At 42.8% G+C, this 26,698-nt stretch overlaps 1 protein-coding gene across 3 annotated transcripts in view; it reads left to right on the plus strand.

Annotated features, from left to right (window-relative positions):
• DNAJC6 (DnaJ heat shock protein family (Hsp40) member C6) overlaps positions 1-26,698 on the plus strand; it is a 63,138-nt gene that overhangs the window by 4,024 nt on the left and 32,416 nt on the right. For 2 of the 3 annotated variants that reach the window (XM_045028725.1, XM_045028726.1), the window contains exons 2-5: positions 19,154-19,304; positions 20,358-20,407; positions 20,524-20,672; positions 24,987-25,109. In XM_045028725.1, coding sequence (XP_044884660.1) covers positions 19,154-19,304; positions 20,358-20,407; positions 20,524-20,672; positions 24,987-25,109 — 473 coding nt within the window. Of the gene's footprint in view, positions 1-10,123; positions 10,385-19,153; positions 19,305-20,357; positions 20,408-20,523; positions 20,673-24,986; positions 25,110-26,698 lie in introns of those variants that run through there. The other variant, XM_045028727.1, reaches the window with a different exon arrangement.

Below are 26,698 nucleotides of genomic sequence, written 5' to 3' on the forward strand. Positions count from 1 at the left end.
TGGTGTCAAGGAAAATTGTTCTGTGCTTTTTTTTTTTTTTTTTTGGATTAGAGAAAGTGATTCCTGATTTATTTTTTATATGGATTACATATTGTATATTCAGAATATACAATATATAATCCATGATGGGGTCTTCTGGCCAGATTATAACTCATTTACTTTCTACTGACATGACTTTCCCCTGGCTTTTCAACAGGATGCAATATTCTTCACTTCCCATGTTAAATTATGTTTAGTGTTAGTGTTGGTATGCTGGTTCTGGAATAGTTGCCATATTTCTATCACGGAGTTGACTGTATTTGGGTGGTGGGAAAAGTGATCCCTTGGTGTAGCTTTAAGTTGTCAGGCATCTTGGGACTGTTCAGAATACAAGATGCCAAGAATGCAATGACTTGGCATGTTTGGCTGAGACAGTTGTTACTGCACCTCTGTCCTGCATGTCTTTGGGTGCAGTGAAAGACTGGGGACCCCATACTTCACTGCATCATGTCACTTCTGCACTAGTGGAACTCCACCGAAGAACCATTCTGTAAAACTGGAGTAACAGCGGGGAATCGGGCCCTTCAGCTCTTTGCTGTATCAGTACATTTGAAAGAAGTTTCCAGAGTCAAATAGCAACCCCTCCTATTAAGCCAGACTTACACCAGTGGCTGAGGAGAAATCGTTGCTGATCTCCTGCAGGTGTTCCAATGGGGAAGGGCAGCTTTAAAATCTATCTGGAGCTCCATAGGAGTCTCATTGATGAAGGCTTAATGAGCACATTTTCCAGTTGACCTACTCTGGATCCCTCTTAGGCAAGCAATACCCACTTTGGGGACTGCACTCACTGGGCCTGGGCACTCAGGAGAGCAGGTGTTACTGGTAGCCTGTACCACCTGCACTCCTGGTGCACTAGGGTGCTGGAGTTTGGGTTCCTCTGGCCGTGAAGTGAACTGGACCCATAGTTTTGATGCTGTTACGTTGCTGGTAGTGTTTCTTACTGTTACATTTAAGAATGATCTTCACTGTGTCAATAGTACATTAATAAAGTGCCAGTCACATTACACAAGGAAAACTCAGAGGAGAAAATAGTGCCAGAAATTGGGGCATAACGTCGGATTGGCTATATGGTTCCAATGTAAATACCAACACTTCATGACATAGATGGGTTTGGGTTTGATCAAACTCTGGCTTTCACTTGATTTGGTGATGTTTTAGGTTTGCCAGTTATAACATATTGTCTTCTCAAGTCATGTAAGATTAATGGGACTTGTTTGTGCATACAAGGAGGAGGAGTGCCCAGAGACCGACAGTGTGAAATATAGACAGATGTACAAAATATATTCCTTTTATTCCAGGTAGACACTGTATGTTTTTTCTGTTCTGTGAAGAAAATATTGTTTAAGAGCCGCATTTTGACAACATTCAATTTAAGGTAGCTTCATTACTCTAGAAGCATAGGAAAGTGTAGAAGTAGATACGTTATAAAGTAATTAGGGAACTGAGGGTGGTGAAGGATAATCGGATTATGGTGAAGACATAACATTGGGAATTCTGGATCAGAACCTCAGCTGGCGTAGTAAAGTCAGTGCAGTTGTGCTAATTTATCCCAGCTCAAAATCTGGCCCTCTAGTTAAAAAACAAAACAAAACAAATGCTAAACCTTTTTTGGATGGTACTTAAAGATTGAAAGTAGGTCTAAACATAGGCTTGCAATCCTATAAATAACTCCTTGCAATAAAAATAACCAAACCTTTAGGCTGTATTCTAACTTCCCAGATACTTGTGCAGGTAGAATGAAAGAATGCCTTTTAAAATTTTTTTTTGAAGGATTAAGTTAACTAAAACCATATCTTGGCATATCTGGGGAAAAAAGTCACTTTCAGGCAAATAGATATGGTGTGGGGGTGTATATATAATATATAAATTACAAAATGTAATATGACTAGAATGGGAGATTTTAACTAAAGTAAATCATGTTTTGATCTGAACATCCCCTTACATTGATTCTGTAACATGTAAATGTGTTTGGTCCAAGCCCCACAACATTGTGTTAGCACATGAAAACGAGACGATCTGACTGGTCTGTGTCCATTGTCCAAGCTGAGTGAAAAGGAGAAAGTTCCTGTTTGAATAATTTAAGATGTTGGCAATACAAGGTAGGGAATTTGTTTTATTTAAATAATTTGAACTTTGTTTCTCTCTGACATGACATAAGACATGAAATTTTAACATTCTGGTTCAAATTGCAATTGTGTTGACTTTACTTTTTGTTTTGATTAAGTAGGAGTGCAAAGGTATAAATGACCCACAGTAATGCTGAAAATTTACTGGTAGGATTCATGGATTTAGCTCGTAGTTTCATCGTTTTTGTTCTCAGTCATTATATTCCAGATAGGGCTGATATCAGTGCTTATTAAGATTGACTAACAATTTTCATTATAAGACCCTGTGTTCAGTTGCATATAACTTTGCCAAACTTTAATCGTTTCAGCTGAAACTTTCCATGCTGGGTATTTGAATTTTTTCAAGAAAATTTAAGGCAAAATAGTCCAGTTATTGCCAAGAACGAGGCTAGGGGAGAAAACACTGTTTTGCCCATATTTTTTTAAAAACTACATCTTGAGCCCTTTTCTTTGACCAGCTCTATCACCCCTATGCTTTGGAGCAGGGATTTGAAATATGGCCGGTCTTTGTATCAGGGATATGCCTTTTGCTGTCCCTGTAAAAATCTGCCTAAATTTGGCCAATTTATAAATCTTTGGGAAAAAAAAATCTTAGTTTGCACATGCTCAGTAGAGAATTGCTAATGCTAAAAGATTCCATTGTCACTGAGCATGCTCCAGCCCTTCACCGCTCCTAGGGCTGTATCATAATGTATTTGTATATGTACCAGGGGGCCAAACTGCAGCTGCATACTTTGAGTAGAAAATCGTCCCAGACTGCCACCACTACAAGACTTCCCTATGTCATTTTAATAGGTTCACTGCTTGTCTTTGTTCAAGAATAATCTGAAAGACCAACCTCCAGAGAGGAATCTTAGGCTATGGCTACACTACAGAGTTTACAGCAGCGCAGCTGAACTTATATGGATGTAAGAGGTAGTGTGTACACAGCCTTAGAGTGGATTGAACTTAGAACGAGGACAAAAAAGGCAAAATTAGCAATGGAAGATTTGAGCAAAAGTGGAAAGAGACAGAAAATATAAAACAAATATTACAGGAAAAAATAATACCTGATACGGAATATGGAGAAGAGTTTATGGGCGGCTGAAAGTGGTTAGAGAACGAGGAATAGGCAATGGAGGAGTAAAATGAGCTTCTTGCTTCCGCTGTGATGTGTAATAATGCTCTCTCGCACTAACAAGCTGAATATTGAAAGAAAATGAGTGTTTGGTTAAACGCACAAATAAGAACACACTTAATAAAACTAATGAAATTGCTATTCACATTGGTCTTGTACAGTGTTCTTAAATTATTCATAATCTGAAAATTATCTAGAATCCATTGGAAGTGTAAAGTCAGGATTTCTTTAACTATCTTAAATTTGCATACCCACAAATCAAAACCTTGTGTGTTGGTGCTCACCCCTGAGTGAGTCAGGAGAGAGACATCTCCATATCACTGGCAATGAGATAGAGCATCTCTCAGACAATGTCTGCTTTGTTTTGTGTCTCTGCATTTTTAAAAGAGAAGGTTCCATTTCATAAGCCTCTTTGTTTTGAACACTGAATAGCATGGCCTGATTCTTCTTGCGTGTGATGTGGCAGTAGCTTTACATGTTGTTTTTTCTCAGTTTTAGTTTTAGTGTAAACTTTAAAAACAAGTTTCATGGCTTTGACAAGTTTCAGCACTTAATCACTTTTACTGCTAACACATTTTGCTCATCATAATGTAAATTTCACAAACAAGGAAGATCTTTCATTTGGTATAAATAAACTTGATTGACCAATGGGGAAGGCAGGGGGAGAGGGGAATTGTTCGTAGTGCAGATGTTTTGCTCAGGTCACTCGTAACACTGGGTTATTTTGTACCTCTCCCTTAAAATATATCTGCTTGTTGTTGTTAAGGAATATTGTTTAGAGTAGACTATGAGGCAAACTTGTAAAGTTCTGAAGAAACAGCAGTAATATTTCCTAGAGTTCTCAAAAATGTCATGAAGTTTATATGTAGGCAGTTTGATTATAAAACCTTAAGGCTTTACTCATAAAAAAATTACTTGATGTGGTCATTCTGTGTTGGTTTTATAAATTTGTAAACAAATGTAAGGATTATCGATGGAATCTATAGTGCTGTATGTTTACATGAGCTGGTGGGGGACAACGATTTGAAATTGAAAGAAACTGAAGAAAAATTACATGTGGAATTTAATTGCTAGAATATTCACATGTAGCACTTTTCATTGGTAGATTTCCAAGTGCCTTACAAAGGAGGTCAGTATCATTATCCCCATGTTACAAGTGGGGATATTGAGACACAGAGAGGGGAAAGTGACTTACCAAAGGTCATCAAAGATCACTGGCAATGTCAGGACTAGAACCCAGGTCTCCTGACTCCCAGTCTGTTGCGCTAGCCACTAGGACTTACTGTCTAGGAGTGGACATAGCTTTTCTGTACAGTAGCAGTGACTGCATAATAAACAAAGCTCATTCCTGCCAGTATTGAAGATTTCTCTTGGAGTCTCTATTACAATGCATTGTCCTGCATGGCAAGAACCTGCAACAATGCTCTGCACCTTTCAATTTGTACATGGCCACCATGGCCAATACTTCTTCAACTTCTTATGCACAGAATAATGTGTTACTTACTGTATTCAAGACTCTCTATTTTAGTTACTTACATAGCCCCCATTACCTTAATATCTAAGGGCCTTCCAATCTTTTAATGCTTTTATCTGCACAACACCCCTCTGAGGGATCCTATTCTCCCTTTCAGGCAGAGTCACTCATGCCCCTACAGGAGAGAATAAGGCCCATCAACTTTCCAAAAGGAGCTACATTATTTGTAAAAGTAGACTGTCCAGGAACTTGCCTTTCATAGAATATCAGGGCTGGAAGGGACCTCAGGAGATCATCTAGTCCAGCCTCCTGCTCAAAGCAGGACCAATCCCTAGACAGATTTTTACCTCTGAGTCCTAAATGGCCTCCTCAAGGATTGAGCTCACAACCCTGGGTATAGCAGGCTAATGCTAAAACCACCGAGCTATCCCTCCTTTGAAGTCATTGAAACCATTTGGGACATATATAAAGTCTGGAGGCAGTTTCTGCCTGATGTGCACAGAACTCCAAATAAAAGTTGTAGCCAAAACATGGGTGTTACAGGTTTAGTAAAATCAGTATTTGGACAAAATATTTAAATTGATGTAAATGCTAGGGATGAGTGTGAAAGTCACTTATTAGTACTGCGTCTTTTGAGTGAGAAGCATTCCTGGAGGCTGGGTGATCCCTGACTTTGGGTTTTTTAAACTCACACTTGTCAGGGATAGTCTAATCCTGCCTCAGTACAGAGGGATGGACAGGGTGACCTCCAGAGGTCCTTACAGCCCTGCATTTCTGTGACTCTAGATAATTCACACAGGATGTAATGAAATGCCTCTTGTGGGAGCCCAGAGCCCTTTAAATCCCCGCCGCGGAAGCCAGTGCGGTCCGGCACGGCATACTGGCTCTTGCCGGTACGCCGTACCGGACCGGACCAGCTTACTTTCACCTCTGAAACAGTTTCATGACACTTATGGTTGTGCAAAGACCCCCCAACAGCACCTTTCTCCCCCCACCACTGTTTTTCCTTCCCCTTATGAATAGGACCGGCATGAAGCAGGGTCTTTGCTTGCTTGTGTGTGGGGCTGTCTAGGTCCCGGAAGGGAAAGGGAAACATATAGTTGTCCAAGGAACATCAGAGCAGTCCAATCCCACTATGACAATTTCAAAATCTTATTACCATTCCCAGTCCCTGGTGTCTGTCCTCTCCCTGTGCTGAGCCGCCCTGAAGAATCTGGGGGATGTGAGGGTGCGTGAAGCATCCCTCCAGCAGTTGCACAAATACAAGGTCATGTCTCTTAGCAGCAAAGAGGCGACTGGCTTGCAGTGTTAATGCAAAAGTTCTGGGAAGAAAATACAGTTGAGGTCCGACTGTTTTCCTGTCCCATTCAATGTGGTGTGCTGGACTCGGGCTGGACTTTCTGGCAAGACAAAGGGTTAGGTGGAAGTTTTTCTGTGGTCCTCTGTTCCTTTTCCATACGAACTCTGCCTGCTTGTTTAAAATAGAATCAATTTCCTCTCAAATTCCATCCCAGTTCTGTAACATAATTCAGCAAATTTCTGGTCTGGCAGAAATTCAAGCTGTCTCTTCAGGTTTAATGGCAGGACCTTTGTAGCTCACCCAACCCCTCCACTCAGCAATATGTAGAGGGGTGAGCATTAGCAGAAACATCTCTCTGGCAGAGGTGGCCGGGTGTCCTCCACCGCACTGGAAAGCCACTTCTTATTCTGGTTCCATGGACACTACTATGTTCTCCAAACGATGGCCAGCCTTTAAAGAAGAAATAGGTAACCAGTAATGTAATCCCTGAAAGGAACCAAACTCCTCCTCAACCATTCCTCTTATGCACTGTAAGACAGGGGTGGATCACTCGAACTGCCCTGTTCTGTACATTTCCCCTGAAGCTCTGGTACTGGTTATTGTTGGAAACAGGATACAGGGGTGACCCAGTATGGCAGTTCCTAAACTTTTATATTTGTAATCATCAACTTGTCATTGAATTGGTGGACTATTATCCTGCATTATGAAGGGAAACGGGCATGATCAGTCAAGTCAGATAAGTCTTTTTCCTTGTTTCTTCCTGACTTTGGGTTTGAGAGGGAGGAGAGAATGGGGTGTAGAGGAGAGGTAAATTGGTTAGTTTACCAGCTTCCTACAGAAGTGGTTTTCAACTTTTTTTTCATTTGAAGACCCTTAAAAAATGTCAGAGTTTCAGACCCCTTTGGTAATCTTACATATAATCTGTGGACCTCCGGGGGTCTGCAGACCACAGGTTTGAAACCACTGCCCTAGAGAATTGTCTCACTTGCAACCTTCAAAAAAGTATCAGAGGGGTAGCCGTGTTAGTCTGGATCTGTAAAAAGCAACAGAGAGTCCTGTGGCACCTTCAAGACTAACAGATGTATTGGAACATAAGCTTTCGTGGTGTGAGTGTTTACTGATAAAGGAATAGTTGGATGATGATCTTAATGTATGGCCATTTTACATGGAACTGTGCTCCAGTAATATACTGGTTATTTCCTAGATGAATGTCTGAGAGAATGCATCTGTGCTTTGATAGATGTAGACTGTAACTTCATAAACAAGTGTTAGCGCCAAGAAATATGATAAATCACTGCATTTTATAACTCTGTCACTAGAACAGTACCCAGAAAAGTCATTTATTCTTCATAGAAAACATCTAATCAAAACTTTCAGTTAGAACCCTCTCTCTGATCAAAATTAATCAATCAAAATCACAATTGTGCTTCGTCAAAGGCTGTATTCCCTTACCTATTTGTGTTACAGTAGGGCCTAGATGCCTCACCAAGATTGGAACTCATCATGCTAGCCATCGTAAAAACATATGCGTAACAAAATCCCTGTCCCAGAGGGATTACAACCAAAATGGACAAGACGAAGGGTGAGGGGCAGAGAGTTGTCATAAATAGTGACTTGCCCAAGGTCACATGGCAGATCAGTGGGAGAGCTGGCTATAAAACTCCAGGTCTCCTGACTCCCAATCCAGTGCATTATCCACTCAACCAGTATTTCTCAAAGTTTTGAAAGTGGAACCCCGCTTCAGGAGAATGTAACCAATTGTGTTCCCTCTTGTGCTGTAAAGGCCTACCCAGAATGAGGGATCCCTCAGTGTAGATTGTGTAGATCTTCTTGCATTCTTAGACCAGCAATGAAACATCAACAATATTTACATTTTAAAATATCATTGGCATTTGAGTTAGCATGCATGGGGAAGAATGAGGCAGTTCACACTGCAGCACTATTGTTTCTCAGGCTGTCTGCAGACCCAAGCGAACATCATTGCATTACTTCCGCTCAGGTCACTTTTTTGAGGTTTTCTTTGCAACCCTAACAACTAGAGACTCTTTCTAATGAAAGCTGAGACTCTGGAGAACAATTGAGACCTCTCTATGCTCCCCCACCTCCACTGCGAGGTGGGGGTGGGGGGGTACATGCTCTACTTTACTTTGGGAAACACTGCACTAGACCACAGTGCAACAAACCTCTTCCTACTGCTGTATACTTCACATAACCAGTCACGGCAGAGCAACCACAGGCTGTTGGCTTGTTAGCTGACTGCCCCTGCAACATTGCTAAGCTGCTACATCATGGCGCTACAAAAGTTGTACCGTTTAAAAAGTTCATTTTGCAAGTCTTAATGATATTTACTACAAGTACAGGAGTGAAACCTGTGTAATGGGATCCCAAAGGGTAAGCAAGCCTTTGGAATTGATTACTATGCTCTGCTGATCTACTCTGTCAGAGCACATCTTGCTCATGAGGTATGTTTCTGAGAGGGACTGAGCATCTCAGGTATTGCTTTATAATAGCAATACATGTTACAAGTTTTGTACACCTGTGTTTGAAGGATTCTAGGGACTCTAACAATACTGAAAAACTAATACAAAAATTAAAAAGGCAACTGGATCAAATGAGCAAAAGCTGTAGCTTAAATATTTCTTCTTTCAAATTTGCTAATTCTTTAGAAGCAGAGTTTAGGGTCTAATCTTTCCTGGATGCCTAAGAGATTTATGCAGCTAACTTTCATTAATGTGAGTGAGTTCCATTTACAAAACTACTATGCACTTTGGTGCTTTAAGTGTCTCATTTAAATTAGATGAATCTCGGAGGTGCACAGCATATAACTGATCACCTCCAATTTGCAGTTAGAAATAGGCATGGGCAAAGGATTATCTCTAACACTTGTTAGATTTTGATGGCTACTCTTGCAAGTATATTTGACAAATACAGCACTTGCAGCTCTTAATATTATCCATTATGAGTGGCTGAAAGGAGTCACCTGTGCAGAGAAGTGTCCTTTAGAAATAACAATCACCTTCACATTTCAAGTGTGGGTTTGTATATTTCCATTAATGTTTATAAAATGACTTGAGAGTCTCTGATGAAAGGCACTGATGAAAGACAAGTATGGAAGATAGCATCAAGACTCATAGTCTAAGGGAAAGAAGTGAGTTAGGATATCCTCAATTCTAATCTCCCTTGACACTCCCTCTGGCCTTGAACAAGTCATAAATTTAACTTTCCCCTTCTGTAAAAATGCAGGTAATGCGGAAGCACTCAGAAACTTCACTGGCAGCTCTGGGGGCCCAGGGAATGCAGGATTAGACCCCTTCTTGCCTATATCACAGAGCTGTTGTGTGGCTTAACATTGATTTAGAAGAGAAGTGCTGGATCATAATTATAGAGGTGTTTGTATGTCTAAGAGTTTGTTTAAAAACAAAACTCAGATGACATCCCTGACGCTGCCATGGTAATGACGTCAGGAAAAAAACAATTCCAAGATCTGTAAAGTGAAGTTCCTTGGGGGAAAATGTGGCATAAAAAGCCAGAAATTTGGAAATGGTCAGGGAACTGAAGCACCTGTGCAAAGTCAGTTGCAGAGCTGGCTGAGCTCCTTTAAGTACAGTGTCAGACTTCTATCATGAAACCCCATATATTCATTAGAGCATTTAATACTTTCAGAATGAAAGCAGCACTGATATGTAGAAGAAAATAGAAATCTTCCATTTTTTGATTTTTGAGTTGATCTGTAGTTCCCACTCTGACTTAAGTTATATTCTATTTTATTGCCACAGTAAATTTAACATATACGCTGTCATCAATTTACAAGAGTCACCACCACTAGGGGAAACAGGAAGATACTTTTTCTCAGCATAGTGTGCTGGAGCATACTCCTGGGAGCTGCTTTGTTAAAGTTTTGCCATGATATTTAAGAGACAATTAAGGTGATTATACCTGTGCTGCTGGTGGAGTAACTCTCTCTTTGGATACTACTAATACTAAATTACCCCTACGAGTGATTGCTTATCCATGGGTATAATGTAATTTTTAAAAAGCCCCCAAAGATCCCTCCCCTCCTATTCTGAAGTAGACCAGATTGCACCAGGAGAGAGGACAGTCCTGATTCTTTGGGGGAAGTGAGTGAGAAAGGGTTAACTTGCTGCAAGGACCACAGCTGCCTGCTCTCCTTGCAGGAATCTGCAAGAGAGAAGGGTGGGGTTAGCCCTGGAGGCTTGGTGACTATTCAGTCTCCCTCAAAAGGGAGCAGAGAGCACGTGCAAGAGTACAGGGAAGAAAAATGTTCCTGGACTGGGAGCTGTCCCATGGAGAGTACCCTAATGATGTTGGTAAGCTGAAGTAAACCTGATTCCTTTGCTCTCTTTCTGTGTACTTCTGTTTGCCTTTGTCTTAAAGGGGACTTCATGGTTTGTTAGTTGTCTGAATGAAGGGTCTTATCTGGTTTAATTTCCTGACCTTGCATGTCTGCCTTCACCCCCCATTTCAAGTTAAATACTGTCCTATCAACAATATTCAGACTAGCTCTTGGAAGTTTGCAAAGTGCACTTTAAATGCTTGTTTGCTTAATGGCTTTTTGTTTCCTTCCTAAGGTATAAGAAAATTCCCTTACTGAAATGGGAAAGTGTCCTAGCCCTGCACCTGTTGCTGCCAGCACATGCATCCCTAGCACCCTGGGTTTCTCACAGGTTGAGGTGACCTGCTTGTGGAAGCTTCTTGTCAAAATATAGGCAACTCATCTCTGCTATCATCTCAGTCACTATCCTAGTATCTGTCTGCAAACACGCTACATAAGAAGTGTCTCTAAGAACTCTGCATTCAGGGAAGATGTATGTAGATCACTGGATTGGAACCAGTAGCTCTGATTCTAGTCCCAGCTCTAGCAGTGAGCTTTGCACAATAGATTTATTTAACTAACCTCCAGTGGGTCTGTTGGTTTTCACTCTTAAGACTTCTTCCTCTTCAGAGAGAGTCCAATAATGAAATGTGTCTAGAGGAGCATAAGCAAGATCAGAGTGATTGTAAAGGAATTGAAACTCGAAAGAGAAGAAGTTTAAAGGTGAGGGAAGGGCGATGGTTCCTGACCCTTGTGTTGCTGTTGGAGATGCCTCTCTGTCTAGGTACTTATGTGGTCCTCATCACTGTAGCATCAGTGCACCTTGGTCATTAATGACTTTTATCCTCCTCATGCTTGTGAGGTGATGGTATCCCCATTTTATAGATGGGGAACTGAGGCACAGGGTAGCTGAAATGACTTGCCCAAAGTCATAGAGGAAATCTGTGGCTGAGCTGGGAATTGGGCTCAGGTCTCTGTCCATTAGGCCATCACTCCTCCAGTCTATCCCATCTGCAAGGCTGTGGGTCAGTAGAACTCCATCTGTTCCTTCTCTCCCCTTCTGACTCAAATCTTTCTCATCTTGTCTTTCTTCCACTTTTAATGAATTGTTGTTGTTCTTTGGTCTCCTCCTCCTCTGTTGCTCCTCCTCTCCCTTCCCTCCCAAAAAGGTATGTGCTGCTTGATGCCAGGGAAGATCCATTGGTGTATCTGGAGGCTGGGACTCCTGCTCTTGCAGCAACATGGGGTAATGTGAGAGTAGAAGCAGAAAGCATGGAATAGGGCACTGCTTCCTGCACCTTTAATCCTGTACGTGAATGGCTCCTGTGGCCAGCTATATTTAGATGCTGTATCAGGAGCGGGGAGAGAGGGCAGGGGTTTCAAGGAGCACAGCAGCATATTTGTAGTGGTGCAGTGGGATTGATTTAGGGTCATGGAGCTTTCCCTGTGACCCCCTGGCACCAGTTTGGTGCCATCCAAGAGAAAACGCTGGGCTAGGGATCTATGTTGTTTAAAAGTGAATTGACTGGTCCCCCAGTATGATGCAACTTCAGCCATCCCAGCCAAAAATGTGCACCAGTATTCCAGGAGTTGTTTTGTATTTCTGTGTGGCATCCAGGGGGCAGAACTGTTCTCCCTTTATAAATGTCTTTGTCCACCTTTTCAGTTGCAATCAGTCCACTCCTGCGTGAGCTCCCACTCTTTTTAGAAGGCTCCCTTTTATTTGACTTTGCACTGTTTTCATACCTTTAACTTTGCTATAGCATTCTGAGTGCCTTGCCTTATTGTAAGTGACAGTAAAGAACAGTGCCAGGAGCAGCAGCACCTCCTAACATTTTTGTGGGGGGAGCAGGGAGGGAGATCTGAATGGGGGTTTATCAGTTTTATTTGGTTATCACTAGAGGATTATCTTGGACAAGAACCAAGCAGACACCTGATGCATTTAGCAGAAATTTAAGAGTAACAACTGCATCCCTTTTCGTAGGTTAATCGAGGAGTGGCTGATATCCCATATGGTAGGGTGCCTATAACCATAGTAGTGCTGTATTATAAATAGCTGGTACGTATGCCTGATAATATGAGCGCATGGTATCTTCAGAATGAGAGGCTGCCTGTTGAAAATGAATGCATTCATTTTCACTCCCTGACAGATGAATGTTTGAACTTGTCAACTAAACGAACCAAACTGTCACTTTACCAATCTGAGCCACTGACATGGAAATCTTAAAAGTGAGAAGATGGAAAAATTGTCATTGCTAATGCAATTTTTTTTTTAAAGGGGAGGCATGTTAGCTTCTGTTTCGCTAGCATTTTACATTACACGTGCATTAAAAACACTGTTAAAAGCTTCATCATTATTAGGAAAAGTAAAAAGTCATGGTTGGCAAAATACCTTAACTAAAACTTGTATCGCAACTAATGACCAAATTATACAGAGCTAGAAGCTGTCAAAAGTGACAGTCTCTCTGAAATACTTAAGCTTTTCAGTGAATATCCAATAATTGAATTAGTAAAGGATTCCTGCTGCATACAGAACAAAAATCTCATACTGAGCAAGAATCAGTTCTTCACAAACAAGGATAAGATCACTAGACAGTAATTTAACACAAGGTCAAAATTAACTAGAGCTATGAGTAAATGTGCAGACTATTGGATTGAGGGCCAGGTGGGGTACTCCTACCATTCTAACTTGCAGGGGTGTATTTTTATGAAGATACACTGGCACACTTCTAACATTGTAGAATAAAACGTTACTAGGTTTTAACACTGAATTTCACATATATGTTTATGGGTTTTAATTAATACTTCTAATAGTGTTAAAGCATAAGCAAATGGGCACTTGCAACACAATTGCTCCTTCCTGGCGGGGGGGGAGGGGAGAAGGGGAATCTCATGGTCTTGTGCAGCAGCCTAGTTCCCCACACTGCTAATGTACAGTCTGTGCAAACAACACTACAAAATGTGCCTGCTGCCTGCACATGTTAAGGAGGATGCTTACTGCCAAATATTAATTATCTTGTATTCTAGTTTTATATAGATTCTTCTGAATGCTGAAAGAACATTATGCTGCAAACTGTGCATCCCTACCAAGCATGTGTCAATCTGTTGAGCTGTATGTTAGGGTCTGAATCATTCCCTCTGGTATTCAGAGAACAGCTTATATTGTGAGGTGTTCCCTTAAATTCAGCTATGATCCTTGGTTGTTGATTGTCTTCATTAGAACTACACCAGGGCTACTGATTCTTCTAATTAACAGTTTTGAAAACCATAATTAAGTGGAGTTTTAGCAGAGGTGGTCAATTGAATCTAAGTTGTGTTGCTTTTTTAAAATCTGTGTAATTCCTGCCTCAAACAGTCTGACATTTAAAAAGAAGAGAGTAACTGTAGGTACAGTACTGCTGAAGTTCTATTGATTTCTTCATCTACAGAATGGAACAGAGTTTTGTGGATAGTGGTTAGGACACTAAGGGATTGTCTACACTATGCAGATTTTAGCGACAAGGCTGTGTCGACACAGCCTTGTCACTAAAAGTCAGTGGATGTGAACACTCTGTTGGTATTTTGTCAGTACTTTTGCCAACAGAATACTTCCAGCCCCATGAGTGGTGTTAGAGAGAGTGCTCCTGCCAACAAAGCCGCATTCACACTGCCACTTGCTTCAGCAAAACTTTTGTCTTTCGCAGGGGGGCTTTTGAAAGTACCCGTGAAAGACCAAAGTTTTTTTTGTCAACAGTGTCGCAGTGTAGACAAGCCCTAACTCTGTCTGCTGCTGGTCACTGAAGTTTATATGTATCATATCAGCAAGATTTGAAGATAGGCTGTATATCCTGTTTTATATGACAAATGTGCTCCCAGAAGTGGAATCTGGCTGACTAATCAATGATGGTGGTAGTTGACACTAGACTTGCTTGACGGTTGCAACAAGAGAGGCTGGTGGGCTATAACTTGCAAGCTTCTTGGGATAACTTAATGTCTTGTTCAGATGGTGCAAATACAACAATATTTATCCTGTTTGCAGTGTTGTAGCTGTGTTGGTCCCAGGAACTGAAAGAGACAAGATAGGTGATGTAATATCTTTTTTTTTTTTTTTTTTTTTTTTTTATTGGACCAACCTCCGTTGGTGGAAGGGACAAGCTTTTGAGCTTCAGAGCTCTTCCTTAGGCCTGGAGAAGGTGTCCAGAGTGTCCATACTAGTTGGTCTAGCTTTGGATCCAAGCTAGTGTGGACACTCAAGAGAAGGTAATCAGAAGAAGAGCTCTTTGAAGCTCAAAAGCTTTTTCCCTTTCACCAACAGAAGTTGGTCCAATAAAAGATATTGGCTCACCCACCTTGTCTCTCTCAATGTTTATCCTGGTTAATTCAGACTCATGATATGATATAATTAATTTTTTTAAAAAAATATTAACGTCTGCACTTGCAGAATCAGCTTTCTCTTTTTTCAACAGTAAAAATATTGCCTCACTAGTTAGCATGTATAAGACAGACAAGCCAAAAAAACCTGGGATTTCCATTTCTGTAAAAAGAAATGACTATGTAGAAATTACCTGAACAGACTGTCATTTTACAGTCCTTTTCTTATCGTGGATTAATTCCTGGTTTCAGCATCTGTTTGCTTAGCATGTGAGATGCTCTATCACTTTTGCTCAGTGATACTGATTTGTTCTGGTTTTAAACACTTTTGCATGGCTTTGGGAGAGAGTGTTTGTTTGCCAGGGACAGAGGAGCTGCTGACGAATATATATTCTCTATAATTAAAGGATAATGTGCAGTAGAAAGAGAAAGCTTCAAGATACGGGCTATCTCTAGAATGAAATGTCACTTTGTTCTCTTGTAAATTGTCTAAGGGATCTGCACAGTATCTTGTAACTAGGAAATTCGCTTTATCTGTCAGATCATAGGATACACTTCCAATTCACTGACTAGAAGATACCGGGTCCAGTAACTACCAAGGTTTTATGTCAAGTGCTGGTGTAATGTAGGCTTCTCAATATGTGTAGGATGGATAACTGCCCGTTGTTGAACCTTCATTATTGGTTCTATGCTCTCAGTTGCTTGACACCAACTATCTAAGCTTTTCAGTGGTAACAGCTTGAGTTTCTTCTTCAGTTCTTTTCCAGCACCATGTCTATCTGTAGAACGTATGGACTTATTTGTTCTATCTTTGCATCAGTCTTAATTTTCTTGTTCTCCATGAAGATGGCTCTTAAATTTTCTTTTAAGAGTCTCTCTCTCTCTCTCTCTCATTATTTTTTTTCCCCTGACACCTCCCCAGGCATTCACTTTCTAACTGTTGCGCATATTTATACTCATTTTTGGTCAGCCTTTTCAGTATGTTCTTTTAGTTCCTTCCACAAATTTTTGAAGGTTGACTACCACCTATCTTCAGCTACTTCCTCTATTTCCATGTTCTCTACTGTCTCCCCTCGGTTCTCTTAAAGGTGAATTGAAAAAACCAAGAGTATCTTTGAGTACAAAACTCCCTCCCACTTTCTTATATGTTAGAAATATCAGATGTTGATCTCTCTGTACTGGTCTTCCATATTCCCCTGTCATACGCTCATCTTACTTCAGTTGAAAGCCAACACCTTACTTTAATCAGTCTCTTACGACCGTATGGCTATTTAGAAGTGTGGGGGGGTGGAAGGGAGTAGTATCTACCTTCCAAAGGTAGTAAGAAGCACAGGTAAAGCTCTCCTAATGAGCAGAAGTATCAGCTGACCAGTCCTAAATTTTACAGCTTCTGTAGGGGATCCCATTCTAACTACAGGTCTGTCTCATCTTACGCTGGGGTGACGTTCCGCAGTCAGCGCGTAAAGCAAAAATCGCGTATAGTCAAAATTACATTGAGTGTAATGGCGGGCGGAATTGCCCGCACTACAGAAACAGTATTTAAATTGTTTTGTTTTTGCCGACCGCATAGAGCTGAAATCACGCATATTAAATGTGCCTAAGATGTGACAGACCTGTAGTCCGAAACTACCACAGTACCATATGCTAAACGTGCCTTAGATAAAAGGTGATAATAGCATAACTTTCAAACGATAGAATCCATTGGTTCATTATATGGTCTCCATTACTGTTGGATTTTAAACAGCAAGTGTAGTGTAAATTATTTAAATAGGGACATAGGATTGGCAGTTTATAGCAAAGTAGAAACTGGATTTACTTTGTAGAGCAGCTTGGGCAGCACCTGGGCTGGCTGCACTGGCCGCTGCTGAGGCAGTCTTTGGCCACCCCACCCCCAGCAGCAACAGGAGTTTGGGTGTGGGAGGGGGCTCAGGACAGGAGGTTGGGGTGGGGGGGGTGAGGGCTCTGGGCGGCATTTACCTCAGGGAGGGGGGCTCCTGGGAAGCGGCAACATCCTCCTCCCTCAGCTCCTAGCAGACAGCTCCCTGTGCTGCCTCCACCTGCAGGCACCGCCCCTGTAACTCCCATTGGCCATGGTTCCTGGCCAATGGGAGCTATGGAGCTGGCGCTCAGGGCGGAGGCAGCATGCAGAGCTAGGTAGGGAGCCTTGTAGTCCCAACAACCCTCTGTCCCAGCACCAGAGGGGTCCCAGGCCATGTGCTGCTGCCTGCCCCCTCAGCACCAACAGGGGTCCCAGGTTGCTCCACCCAGATCACGCATGGCACCCCCCAGTCAGGGTATATAATACAAGGTGGTGGAATCTCCTTCCTTAGAGGTTTTTAAGGCCCGGCTTGACAAAGCCTTGGCTGGGATGATTTAGTTGGGGATTGGCCCTGCTTTGAGCAGGGGGTTGGGCTAGATAACCTCCTGAGGCTCCTTCCAACCCTGATATTCTATGACAGGTCACAGGCCATGAATTTTTGTGTACTGTCTGTGACCTGTCCATGACTTTTACTAAAAATACGTGTGACTAAAACGTAGCCTTAATTATAGATAATCAAAGGATTTTTAAATCTTTTGCTAGACTGATGCTTTGCAGTTCAGTTGCAGACTGAAATAAAAGAACTTGTGTACTGCAATCTATAACATAATTGGCAGTCACTTCAGAACAATATTCTCAGCTGGAAATTAACAGAGATTCTGCATCCATAACAAATGTTTTCATAACTTAATTATTGATGATTACAATAAAAATAAATATCAAATCACTCTTTTGATTTGTGACGTGTAGGATATACTGCGTATAAGAACCAGGGGCGGCTCTAGGAATTTTGCCGCCCCAAGCATGGCGGGCAGGCTGCCTCCCGCGGCTTGCCTGCGGTCCGCTGATCCCGCGGCTTCGGCGGACGTCCCCCATGGCTTGCCGCCCCAAGCATGCGCTTGGCGTGCTGGGGCCTGGAGCCGCCCCGATAAGAATACATTGCATCCCACCATACTAACGCTCTCACTTTTTTGTTTTGCTCTGGAACGTTCACTTTATCATATTGAATTCTTAGCATAAAATCACAACTGTGAAGACATGCCTCCTCTTATTGTTTACATTACATTAATGTCCCAATCTGGTCCCAGGCCCATTATGCAGGGTGTTGAACAAACGTATATGATTTAAAAAAAACCCACAAACATGTCCCTTCTGCTCACCCTCCCCCAGTAAAATTGACACACCTACTTTGCCTTTTGACAACGGATATTGCCAGGAACATGCAACCCCATGACTATCTCCACTCCCAAGATACCCTGTCTGTGAAATGGGATGCCTACTATCATCCCCTCTTGCATATTGCTTGTATTACGAGGGTGGAAGGCAGAGAATAGAAATGCTATTGGTTTGTATTTCTCCTAGGAGACTAGATGTTAAGGGACTGGTAATTGGGAGACCGAGCCTTTGACTTCTGAGATGCATTCAGGCTGGTGACCATGTCAGCTGTGAAAAGAGTTGCTGAGATCGTTGCCTCCATTTCGTGGTAGAGAAGTCGGTTACAGGAAGGGAAACCTTGATGGAAACTGAATTCTGCTTGTACCCAGAAGCTGGGTTGAGGCAAAAAGTAGCATAGCTTGTACTGCTCTTGCCCATACTGTGCCTATTCTATAGACCAGGGGAAGCAAACTTACTGACCCTTCAAGCTGCATATGACCGTCGTCACATGTTCGAGAGCTGGGACACACCTGCTGGGGCTTGGGGCTTCCGCCCTGCAGGTGGCACCTGCTGGAGCTTGGGGCTTCAGCTTCTTTTGCTGCTGCCTCTCCCCAAGGAGCTCAAGCAGAGACACCTCCTTGCAGCTCCCAGCAGCTCCCAGCAGCAGAGACACCTCCTTGCACCTCCTTGCAGCTCCCAGCAGCTGTTTGCTGCTGCCTCTCCATGCAGAGCTAACACCTGGAGCTGCAGGGAGGGGCCACTGAGGGAAAGAGGGGGAGTGTGCTTGGGGGTGTGTGACTCAAGATGTTGGGAGGGCTGAACCTTCAAATTGTGGCCACCCCCCACTCTTACAGTTAGCAGTTGTCTCTGGCAGAAGCCCCTAGCCCCACCCTGCCGCAGGGCAGAAGCCCTGAGCACCCCCCCATAGGCGGAGAATGGTGGGGTGTGGGAGGCTCTGGGAACTGCACTTTAACTGCAAAAGAGCTGGGGTTTGGCCACCCCTGCTATGGACTGTCAACCTGATGCCTTGCACACAATGCTAGCAACTCCTAAAAATCTTCACCTTGGCTGGAGACCCGTGAGAGTAACCTGTTTCCTGATCTTAAGCAAAGCACTCAGCTGTGTTACCACGAGGCTAAAGCAGAGTGCCTGTTGGCAGTATGTTCTTTGCTTTGAATGAGTAACATCTGTGTTGTGTGGGTTTTTTGTTTTTGTTTAAAGGGGCATCGTCGCCAGATATGGAATCTACCTATGGGGGAGGCTTACTAGACATGGTGAAAGGAGGAGCAGGGAGACTCTTCAGCAACTTGAAGGATAACCTGAAGGACACCCTAAAAGATACCTCTTCAAAAGTTATGCAATCTGTTGCCAGGTATAGTACAACCAAAGCCTCTCAACGCAGGTAAAACAAATACTGTAGCTGCAGGATGTCTGGGAAAGAAACTACTTTTTTCTTAACTGGCATTGGACAAAGAACCTGGAAAAAGACCAGTTTATCTAGAAAGCTTTTCTTTTCTTTTATTTGTTTGATGTGACCTTTATGAATGAGTTGGTCTTATAATTGGGTACATGGTTTAAATGAAGCTAAGACCACTAAAGCAAGATTTGTAACGTTGAGATGAGTGAATATCAGAGATCCTGAACATCTGAATGGGCTTTTCCTATCCATTCTCTTCTCCAAATCTCTTTACTACTCGTATATCCCTTGTGCAATCCCACTTCTAGCTTATGCAGACCATTTTTTTTTTAAATATCGATTCTTCCAACTGACCTCTGTTCCCTCACCCATCTGCTGTTCAACATGAGACGACAACCTCTTGCTAACATCTCATTTCTCCCTATTCAGCCTCTTATTGTTCCCATCCTTAAATCCACTCTTGACCGCTACCTTTTAAGAGAATTCTGTTGACTTGTTGCATGCTGTTGGTCACTGCTGCTGACTGCACCTCAACTATGCACTGTGCTCTGGTGCCGCCTTGTGGTGTGCACTGTGTGTTCTGGGATAACTCTGAGCTGGCAGAGCACTGCATAGTTCATGATCTTGCGAGAGGCTTTCAGGTGTCTGTGGAAGTGACTGATTGTGCAGGTTGCTCAAAAATTTCCATTAGAAATTGGAGTCAAGGCAGATAGATAATGATAATGAAAAGTGGAGGATGCTCTTTTGGGGGGTGGGGGACAAAAGGCAATGGGGTAAAGACAATTGAGTATAAAAAGGAGAGGGTTGTTCAGTCCATTGTTGGAAAGCAACATTTTAAAACTATACTTCTATCTTGTTTAGACTTAACTTCCAGTGTACTAAGTAGTTTGTCTCACCTGTTATCCATACTTAATCTGAAGTGAATCTTTATGGAGAAACATTGTTGTCTTGGCTTCTGTATGTAGGTGTGTATGTTAACACGTGTCTTCCCTGCTTTCTTTCCTTTAGTTACACCAAGGGAGAACTAGATATATCTTATGTTACCTCAAGAATCATTGGTAAGTGTCAGTCACTTTTGTAAATGAAATTATGCTGTCTGTGGTAATCCGTTTTTATGAACCAACTTCTGAACCCTGTTGTGGTCCATACTCACTCTTGTGTTTGGTCTCGACAGTTATGTCTTTTCCTGCTGAAGGGGTTGAACTGGGATTCAGGAATCACATTGAAGATGTGCGGACGTTCTTAGATTCACGACATCCTGACCACTACACGGTCTTCAATTTGTCACAGAAGTCTTATCGTAGTGCCAAGTTCCATAACAGGGTGAGTGCTTTCTTCTGGGATACCAAAGCCCAGGATCACAAATTTTGGAGGACAGACTGCTTCCGAGACCTCTTGCTGTCTGACCCAGAGTTCTTACAAAACAAAGGGGGCAGGTTCTGTGCCTCCTGAGGCAGAGCACGGAAGGCTCAGTTCAGGGACAAGGGGACCAAAGGTGGCTATAAATGCCCATTACCTCCCTGGATTCTGGCCTACGGCAGGGCCTCAAACAGCCCCTGGCATAAGTTAACGCAGCCCTTGAGGGCTCAGTGCTATGGCCCGGAGCTTGCAATGGGAGGGACTGTAGGGCTACTTAGGTTGCCGCTATGCCACCCGTGGCTCCTGTACAGCTACTAGAAACTGCTGCAGAGGAGTGAGGAATAAGCAGTTATTCTTTTAGAAAAATTTCTGAAAGACTCGGTCTATAAAACTTAGGGTTAACATACTGACTGAGTTGCACAACTCTTTAAAGTTGTAGTGTGTATGAATGAAAGTAGCTCCCATCTGCATGACTGCGTAACAGCATAATGCTCTGATGCTGGGCAGTGTGGGGAGCACAGCTGGCTCTGGCCGGGTGTGGCAGCTGCAAGCTCCTGCTGCTGGTAAGGGGGCAGGGAATGGGGGGTTTAGGTAAGGGAGCAGGGAATCCTGGGAGGCAGTCAGGGAGGGGGGGTGGTTGGATGGGGCAGAGATTCTGGGAGGGCTGTCAGGGGACAGGGAGCAGGGGGCTTGCATAGGGGGCAGGGATCCTGTGAGGGGGCAGTCAGGGGACAAGAAGCAGGGGAGGGGGTGGATAGGGGCGGGGGCCAGACTCTTTGGGGAGGCACAGCCTTCCCAACCCAGCCCTCCATACAGTTGTGCAACCCCGATGTGGCCCTCGGGCCAAAAAGTTTGCCCACCCCTGACCTACTGTATTGGTACTGTCCGTAGGGAAACCTCACTTCACCAGACTCTACTAGAAAGAATTAAAAAAGCAAAGCCGTGAGAACAGGTATCCTAGCAAAGGTGCTTCTAAAGAAGTTTTCTTTAAAATAAACCATCATACTTCTGTGTTGCAAAACTGTCTCTAGTTCTATAAAATATTGATGCAATCAGTGATATAACTTTATTTTGTGAGGGCAGGAATATCTGGTGGCTAAAGCACAGGGTTGGAAGTTAGATACGGGTTGTGTATCTGGCTCTGCCACTGACTTTTATTATTTGAGAAGTCACTAATGCTTTCTGCCTTAGTTTCCTCCTCTGTAAAACCAAAATGATACCAGACAGAAGTGTTGGGCTCCAATTCGTTAAAGGTTTTTAAGCTTTTTGGAGATCCCTGTAGATATGCAAGGTTAGGCATAACTGGTAGAAACTTTCCTACAAGTGATCTTCTTCCTCCTCCTTTCTAGCTCTGTCTTCCACCAAAATGCAACATTAATTACTAAACTTAAGCTAGTGTAGCAAGAGATTACCTAACTTTAGTTTAGTCTGATCTATAGTTAAGAGTCTATTTGCAGCTACTGTCTAGATCACTGGTAGCCATTCCATTTACATTTGTGTGCACACCATGGATTTTTGCCACTAAAAAAATGGCCGTTTACAAATGGCCTTTCTGTGGTGGTGTTGCGTGCTGTCAGTGAATCAGGAAAACCTGTTAGGTTAAAATAATCAAGGAGCTTTGAATTCACATTTGCTTAACGAATTCAGGTGTATTTGTTGGCAATGAAGCTGAGATGAAGAGTGCTCAGAAACACTGGACTAATGTCAGGGCTCTTATGGATCAATAGAAGATGCAGTGGGAGACAGTTTTGAAAAAAAATTAGCAAGGCAAAATGTAGAGCCACTGGAAGAATGTAAATAGAAACAGTATAATGCTCATTAGTCCTTTAATATTCCATTCTTCTAGTGCAGGGGTCTCAAACTCCGGGCCCGCGGGCTGAGCCTCCCCAATGTGGCCCTCGCAGCTCCAGCAATTTTGGGGCCAGGTCTCTCCCTTGGCCCCACCTGCCACCCCCAGGCACTTCTCCCACCCCAGGGCCCCGGCAGCACAGTGGAGCTGAGCAGCGTCTGCCAGCTCGCTCCACTGGCTGCCGGCCCCTCCATGCGGCCCCGGGGTGGGGCTGTGCCTCCGCGCACTGCCCCCGCCCCAAACGTCCCTGTGGCCAATGGGACGCCTGGGGGCAGCAGCGCACAGAGGCCCCGTGGCCCGCCCTGCCTTGGAGCCCCAGGTAAGCACCACACCGCCGACCCCCTCCCAGAGCCTGCATCCCCACCCCTTTCCCACTCACCCCAGACCCCTTCCCCTCACCCAAACTCCCTCCTAGAGCCTTAGGCAGGTGGGGGGTGGAGTTTTGGGGGGCAGGTTCTGGGCGGCATGAGTGACATTGGCCTGCTGGGAGGATTTGAGGACTGGCACTGGCCCTAAGGTATATTGAGTTTGAGACCACTGTTCTAGTGACTTTCCTGGTAGTGGCTTCTCTGGCAGTTTCCCAAGGAAGCTGGGAGAAATTCAAAATAAAAGTCTTAAGCACAAAAACAAGCTGCTGATACGGTCCTAACACTAGTATCATAAACATGGCCACAGGCCCCCATTTTTCAAAAGCCATATAAAACTTTCACTTACTTTTATGTTGTGTTGAATTTCCTTAGTGATATTGAGGTAGCACTTCAAATAAAGAAAACTATGTAACATATACTTAAAAATTTCCTAATTGCATATCTGCTTGCTGGCCTGTAATTACAGACCAAGCAAATGCATAATTATGGACTGCTGGAAATGCATATTTACTTTATAGATGGTAATGGCTTTTTCAGAGTCTGCTGTGTCAAGGCCTAGTTAGAGGATATTTAGTTTATGGGTGGTTGGTCATATTGACAGTAACAGCCTCTCTTGGAGAACAACAAAACACAATCTGGACTAATTGCCTGTGCAACTCCACTTTCAAAAATCATGATGTGAAAGTGTCTGGGGGGGAAAAACTGGCCAAATAAATGTGCATTGCACTTCATGTGAGCATTCCCTAATGTATGCTCATGTGCTACAGATCAGACTGACTATTGTACATAACTTAAAATAAGAATTTGTTTTACAGACCGTTAACTGCAGCAACAGATACCATGCTAGGTGCTTACAATGGGAAACAAAACATTCTTATAGGGGGATTCCAGCCTTGCTGTTGATCCTCTTACAAATATTAGGGTTCTAACTAAATACAACCCAAAATACAGAATTAATTGCTTAGACATTATGGGCAGAGTCTGAGTAAGCCGCCTTGCCAAATTTTTATCATTCTCCTTTTAAGTGCTTATATGATCATCTAAGGAACATCCTCGTATTTAGGAAGGTTTAACCAAACATCTTCTCTCCCCCTCCCTGCCCCTGGTATTCCTAAAGCAGAATTCAAATGTCTGCTCGGGGGGGGGGGGGAGGGGGAAACTGCTCTTCAGACAAAAAGAGAAACTTGGTGCTGCAGCTTCCTACCTCTGACCAGAGACCTCTTTTAAAAAGGCAATTCAATTAAAAATAGGTTTGTGGAAGGCTAGCCAATCTGCAACTTGAAACAGCACTGCAAAGATTGTCCTTGAGACAACTGTGTGATTCAGAGAGTGTATGGATGAGTGATAGCTAGAAGTGCTTTGCTTGTTTGTACCGCTTAGCATTTGAGGAATAATGTTCTGGCTGACATCTTAGTAACTCTTTAATTCTTTGTAGAAAGGAATTGGGTAATACTCATAAGAGTGCTGTAGAAATCAGATATCTCTCTCTTGGTAACAAGAGTCCAGGAATTAATATTTACTAATTAGGCACTAGTGGCCTGATCCTCAGGGTTGCTGAGGTCTCTCAAATCCCATTCCATTAAGTCAGTGGAAGCAAGAGCTGCTCGGCACCTCTTGAAAACCAGGCCCCAACTTTAAGAACCAATTTGCTAACATGTCAACCCTGTGACTAGTGCAGGACTTACTGCAATGTAACTACAGTATAATCAAAGCACAGCAATTTGATCCAACTCCTCTTTCCAAAGAGAATTCAGTGCTTTAAATGGTTACTAAGGATGATCCAAGTTGCACGCTAAATATTTCAAAACTGTTTTAAAATGTATTGTCAGGGACAAAATATCAATTTCATATTATGAAACAAAAAATTCTCTTCTCTGGCCCCTTCTATAATTCGTGCCTCCCCATTAAGCAGAGGTATGCATGAAAAGAGGCTGAAGGGGTTTAAGCACAGCAGTTACCTTGTGTGGAAGGAACATGCTCTTTTTGACAGGAAAGATCCATGAAAGTGTCTCAATTAAGGGGATTATGAAGTTTATGTTTGTTCACTATGTGATCTCCTAGGTATCTGAATGTAGCTGGCCAATGAGACAAGCGCCCAGTCTGCATAATCTCTATGCTGTATGTAAGAACATGCACAACTGGTTACAGCAGAACCCAAAAAATGTGTGTGTCATCCACTGCATGGTAAGTCAGCCAGTAGCTGCATTTGAGAAATCTCTGCTTGTAAACTCTTGCTTCCCTGGGGAATTGGCCAGCAATAAATGCACCATTGTACAAGGATACAATGAAGTAAGTCCATACAGGAGAATAAGTGTTATACAATCTGCCAATATGCAAAAACCTAAACTTGCATATAAAGAGATAATTCAACTTGATTGAAAGCTAAAATTGCTTCATGTCTTTAATCTTGCATGTATTGCAATATATTTGATCACCTAGTTTGAGAGCCTTTTCTGCCCAACACAACAGCAGACATTGCTTTGAATAGTGTTATGGTTTGTCACAACTTTAAATGCAGTTTCTAGTTTGGCTCGGGGGAGGAGCACTTGAATAAGAATAATTAAACCTACCATTAAAATGTGGGTCTATTCTGAAAATTCTCTCTGCAACAAGAGGGACATCTTACCCATCAAATCTGCTTCCTGTGAGTATTGAGTCAGTTATACTTTTCACAGAAGTTAGTAAGTCTGATGGCTTTTAATCCAGTGAACCCTGCAGAGCCAACGTAGCTAAGGAAGATGAACCACGTTCTGTCCCTCCTTGTACATCAACAGACTTGTTAACAAAGTAGTGTTTCCAGGGCCTTGTACAAATCCATTGAGGGCCATGTAATTGCACAGATGTTAAGGACAGTGTAGGCTGAAGATTGTGTCAGTGACACCTACACAATCGCACTCTTTGGCCTGTAGAACTTTTACGGTTGATAATGATCCCGAAGGAGTTCTGTTTAACTTTCGGAGCCCAGGTTGGCATTCCGGGGCTGGCAGTTTGGGGCAGTAAAAAATTCCAGATGAAATCTGCCTAGGTCATAAGAAACTCCCGATAAATATTAACCCTGGTGCCTCATAGTGTCACTCTCAATACGAGTACAGTTCTACTGGGAAAATCAGAAACACATAGGTTCTCTAGGTATGTAGTTTCCCAACCCAAAAGACTCGAACATGACAGAGCTCCAAGACCTGCTTAGTACCCAAATGAATTTTGTGTGTGTCAAAGGGCATTTTTCTCTCTGACCGCCCTCCCCCTAACTAGCTTGTACAGCCAGCCAAGTCCAAACGATAGGCAGGTTACCACTATGGGCCCCTCTTCAGCAAGGCACTTAAACCAGTGCTTAACATAAGGTATGAAATGATGTTGGTCCCAGGATAATAGAGAAACAAGTTGGGTGAGGTAATATCTTTTATTGGACCAACGTCTGTTGGTGAGAGAGACAAGCTTTTGAGTTTACACAGAGCTCTCACCCTCAAGAAGAGCTCTCTGTAAGCTCGAAAGACATGAGTGGCTCCTTTGACTTCAAGCACATGCCCATATTCAGCAGGATACTTAAGCCTTAGTCTGTTCTGGCGTGGCAAATCCTGTATCAAGGTAAAACACTGCTATTGCAGTGAGCCCAAGATCTGCAGCTATATTTTAATATTACAAACAGCAGATTACTTAAAACACACAGCAGAAGTTCCAATCCAAAAACGAGTTATTTCTGGGCCCTCAAAATCTTGTGTAAATAATCAGCTACTCTTTTATGCATTTCGGTAAAATAGCTGAATCCGTTTAAA

The sequence above is a fragment of the Mauremys mutica genome, chromosome 8 (assembly GCF_020497125.1).
Source record: "Mauremys mutica isolate MM-2020 ecotype Southern chromosome 8, ASM2049712v1, whole genome shotgun sequence".
Classification (NCBI taxonomy): Eukaryota; Metazoa; Chordata; order Testudines; family Geoemydidae; genus Mauremys; species Mauremys mutica.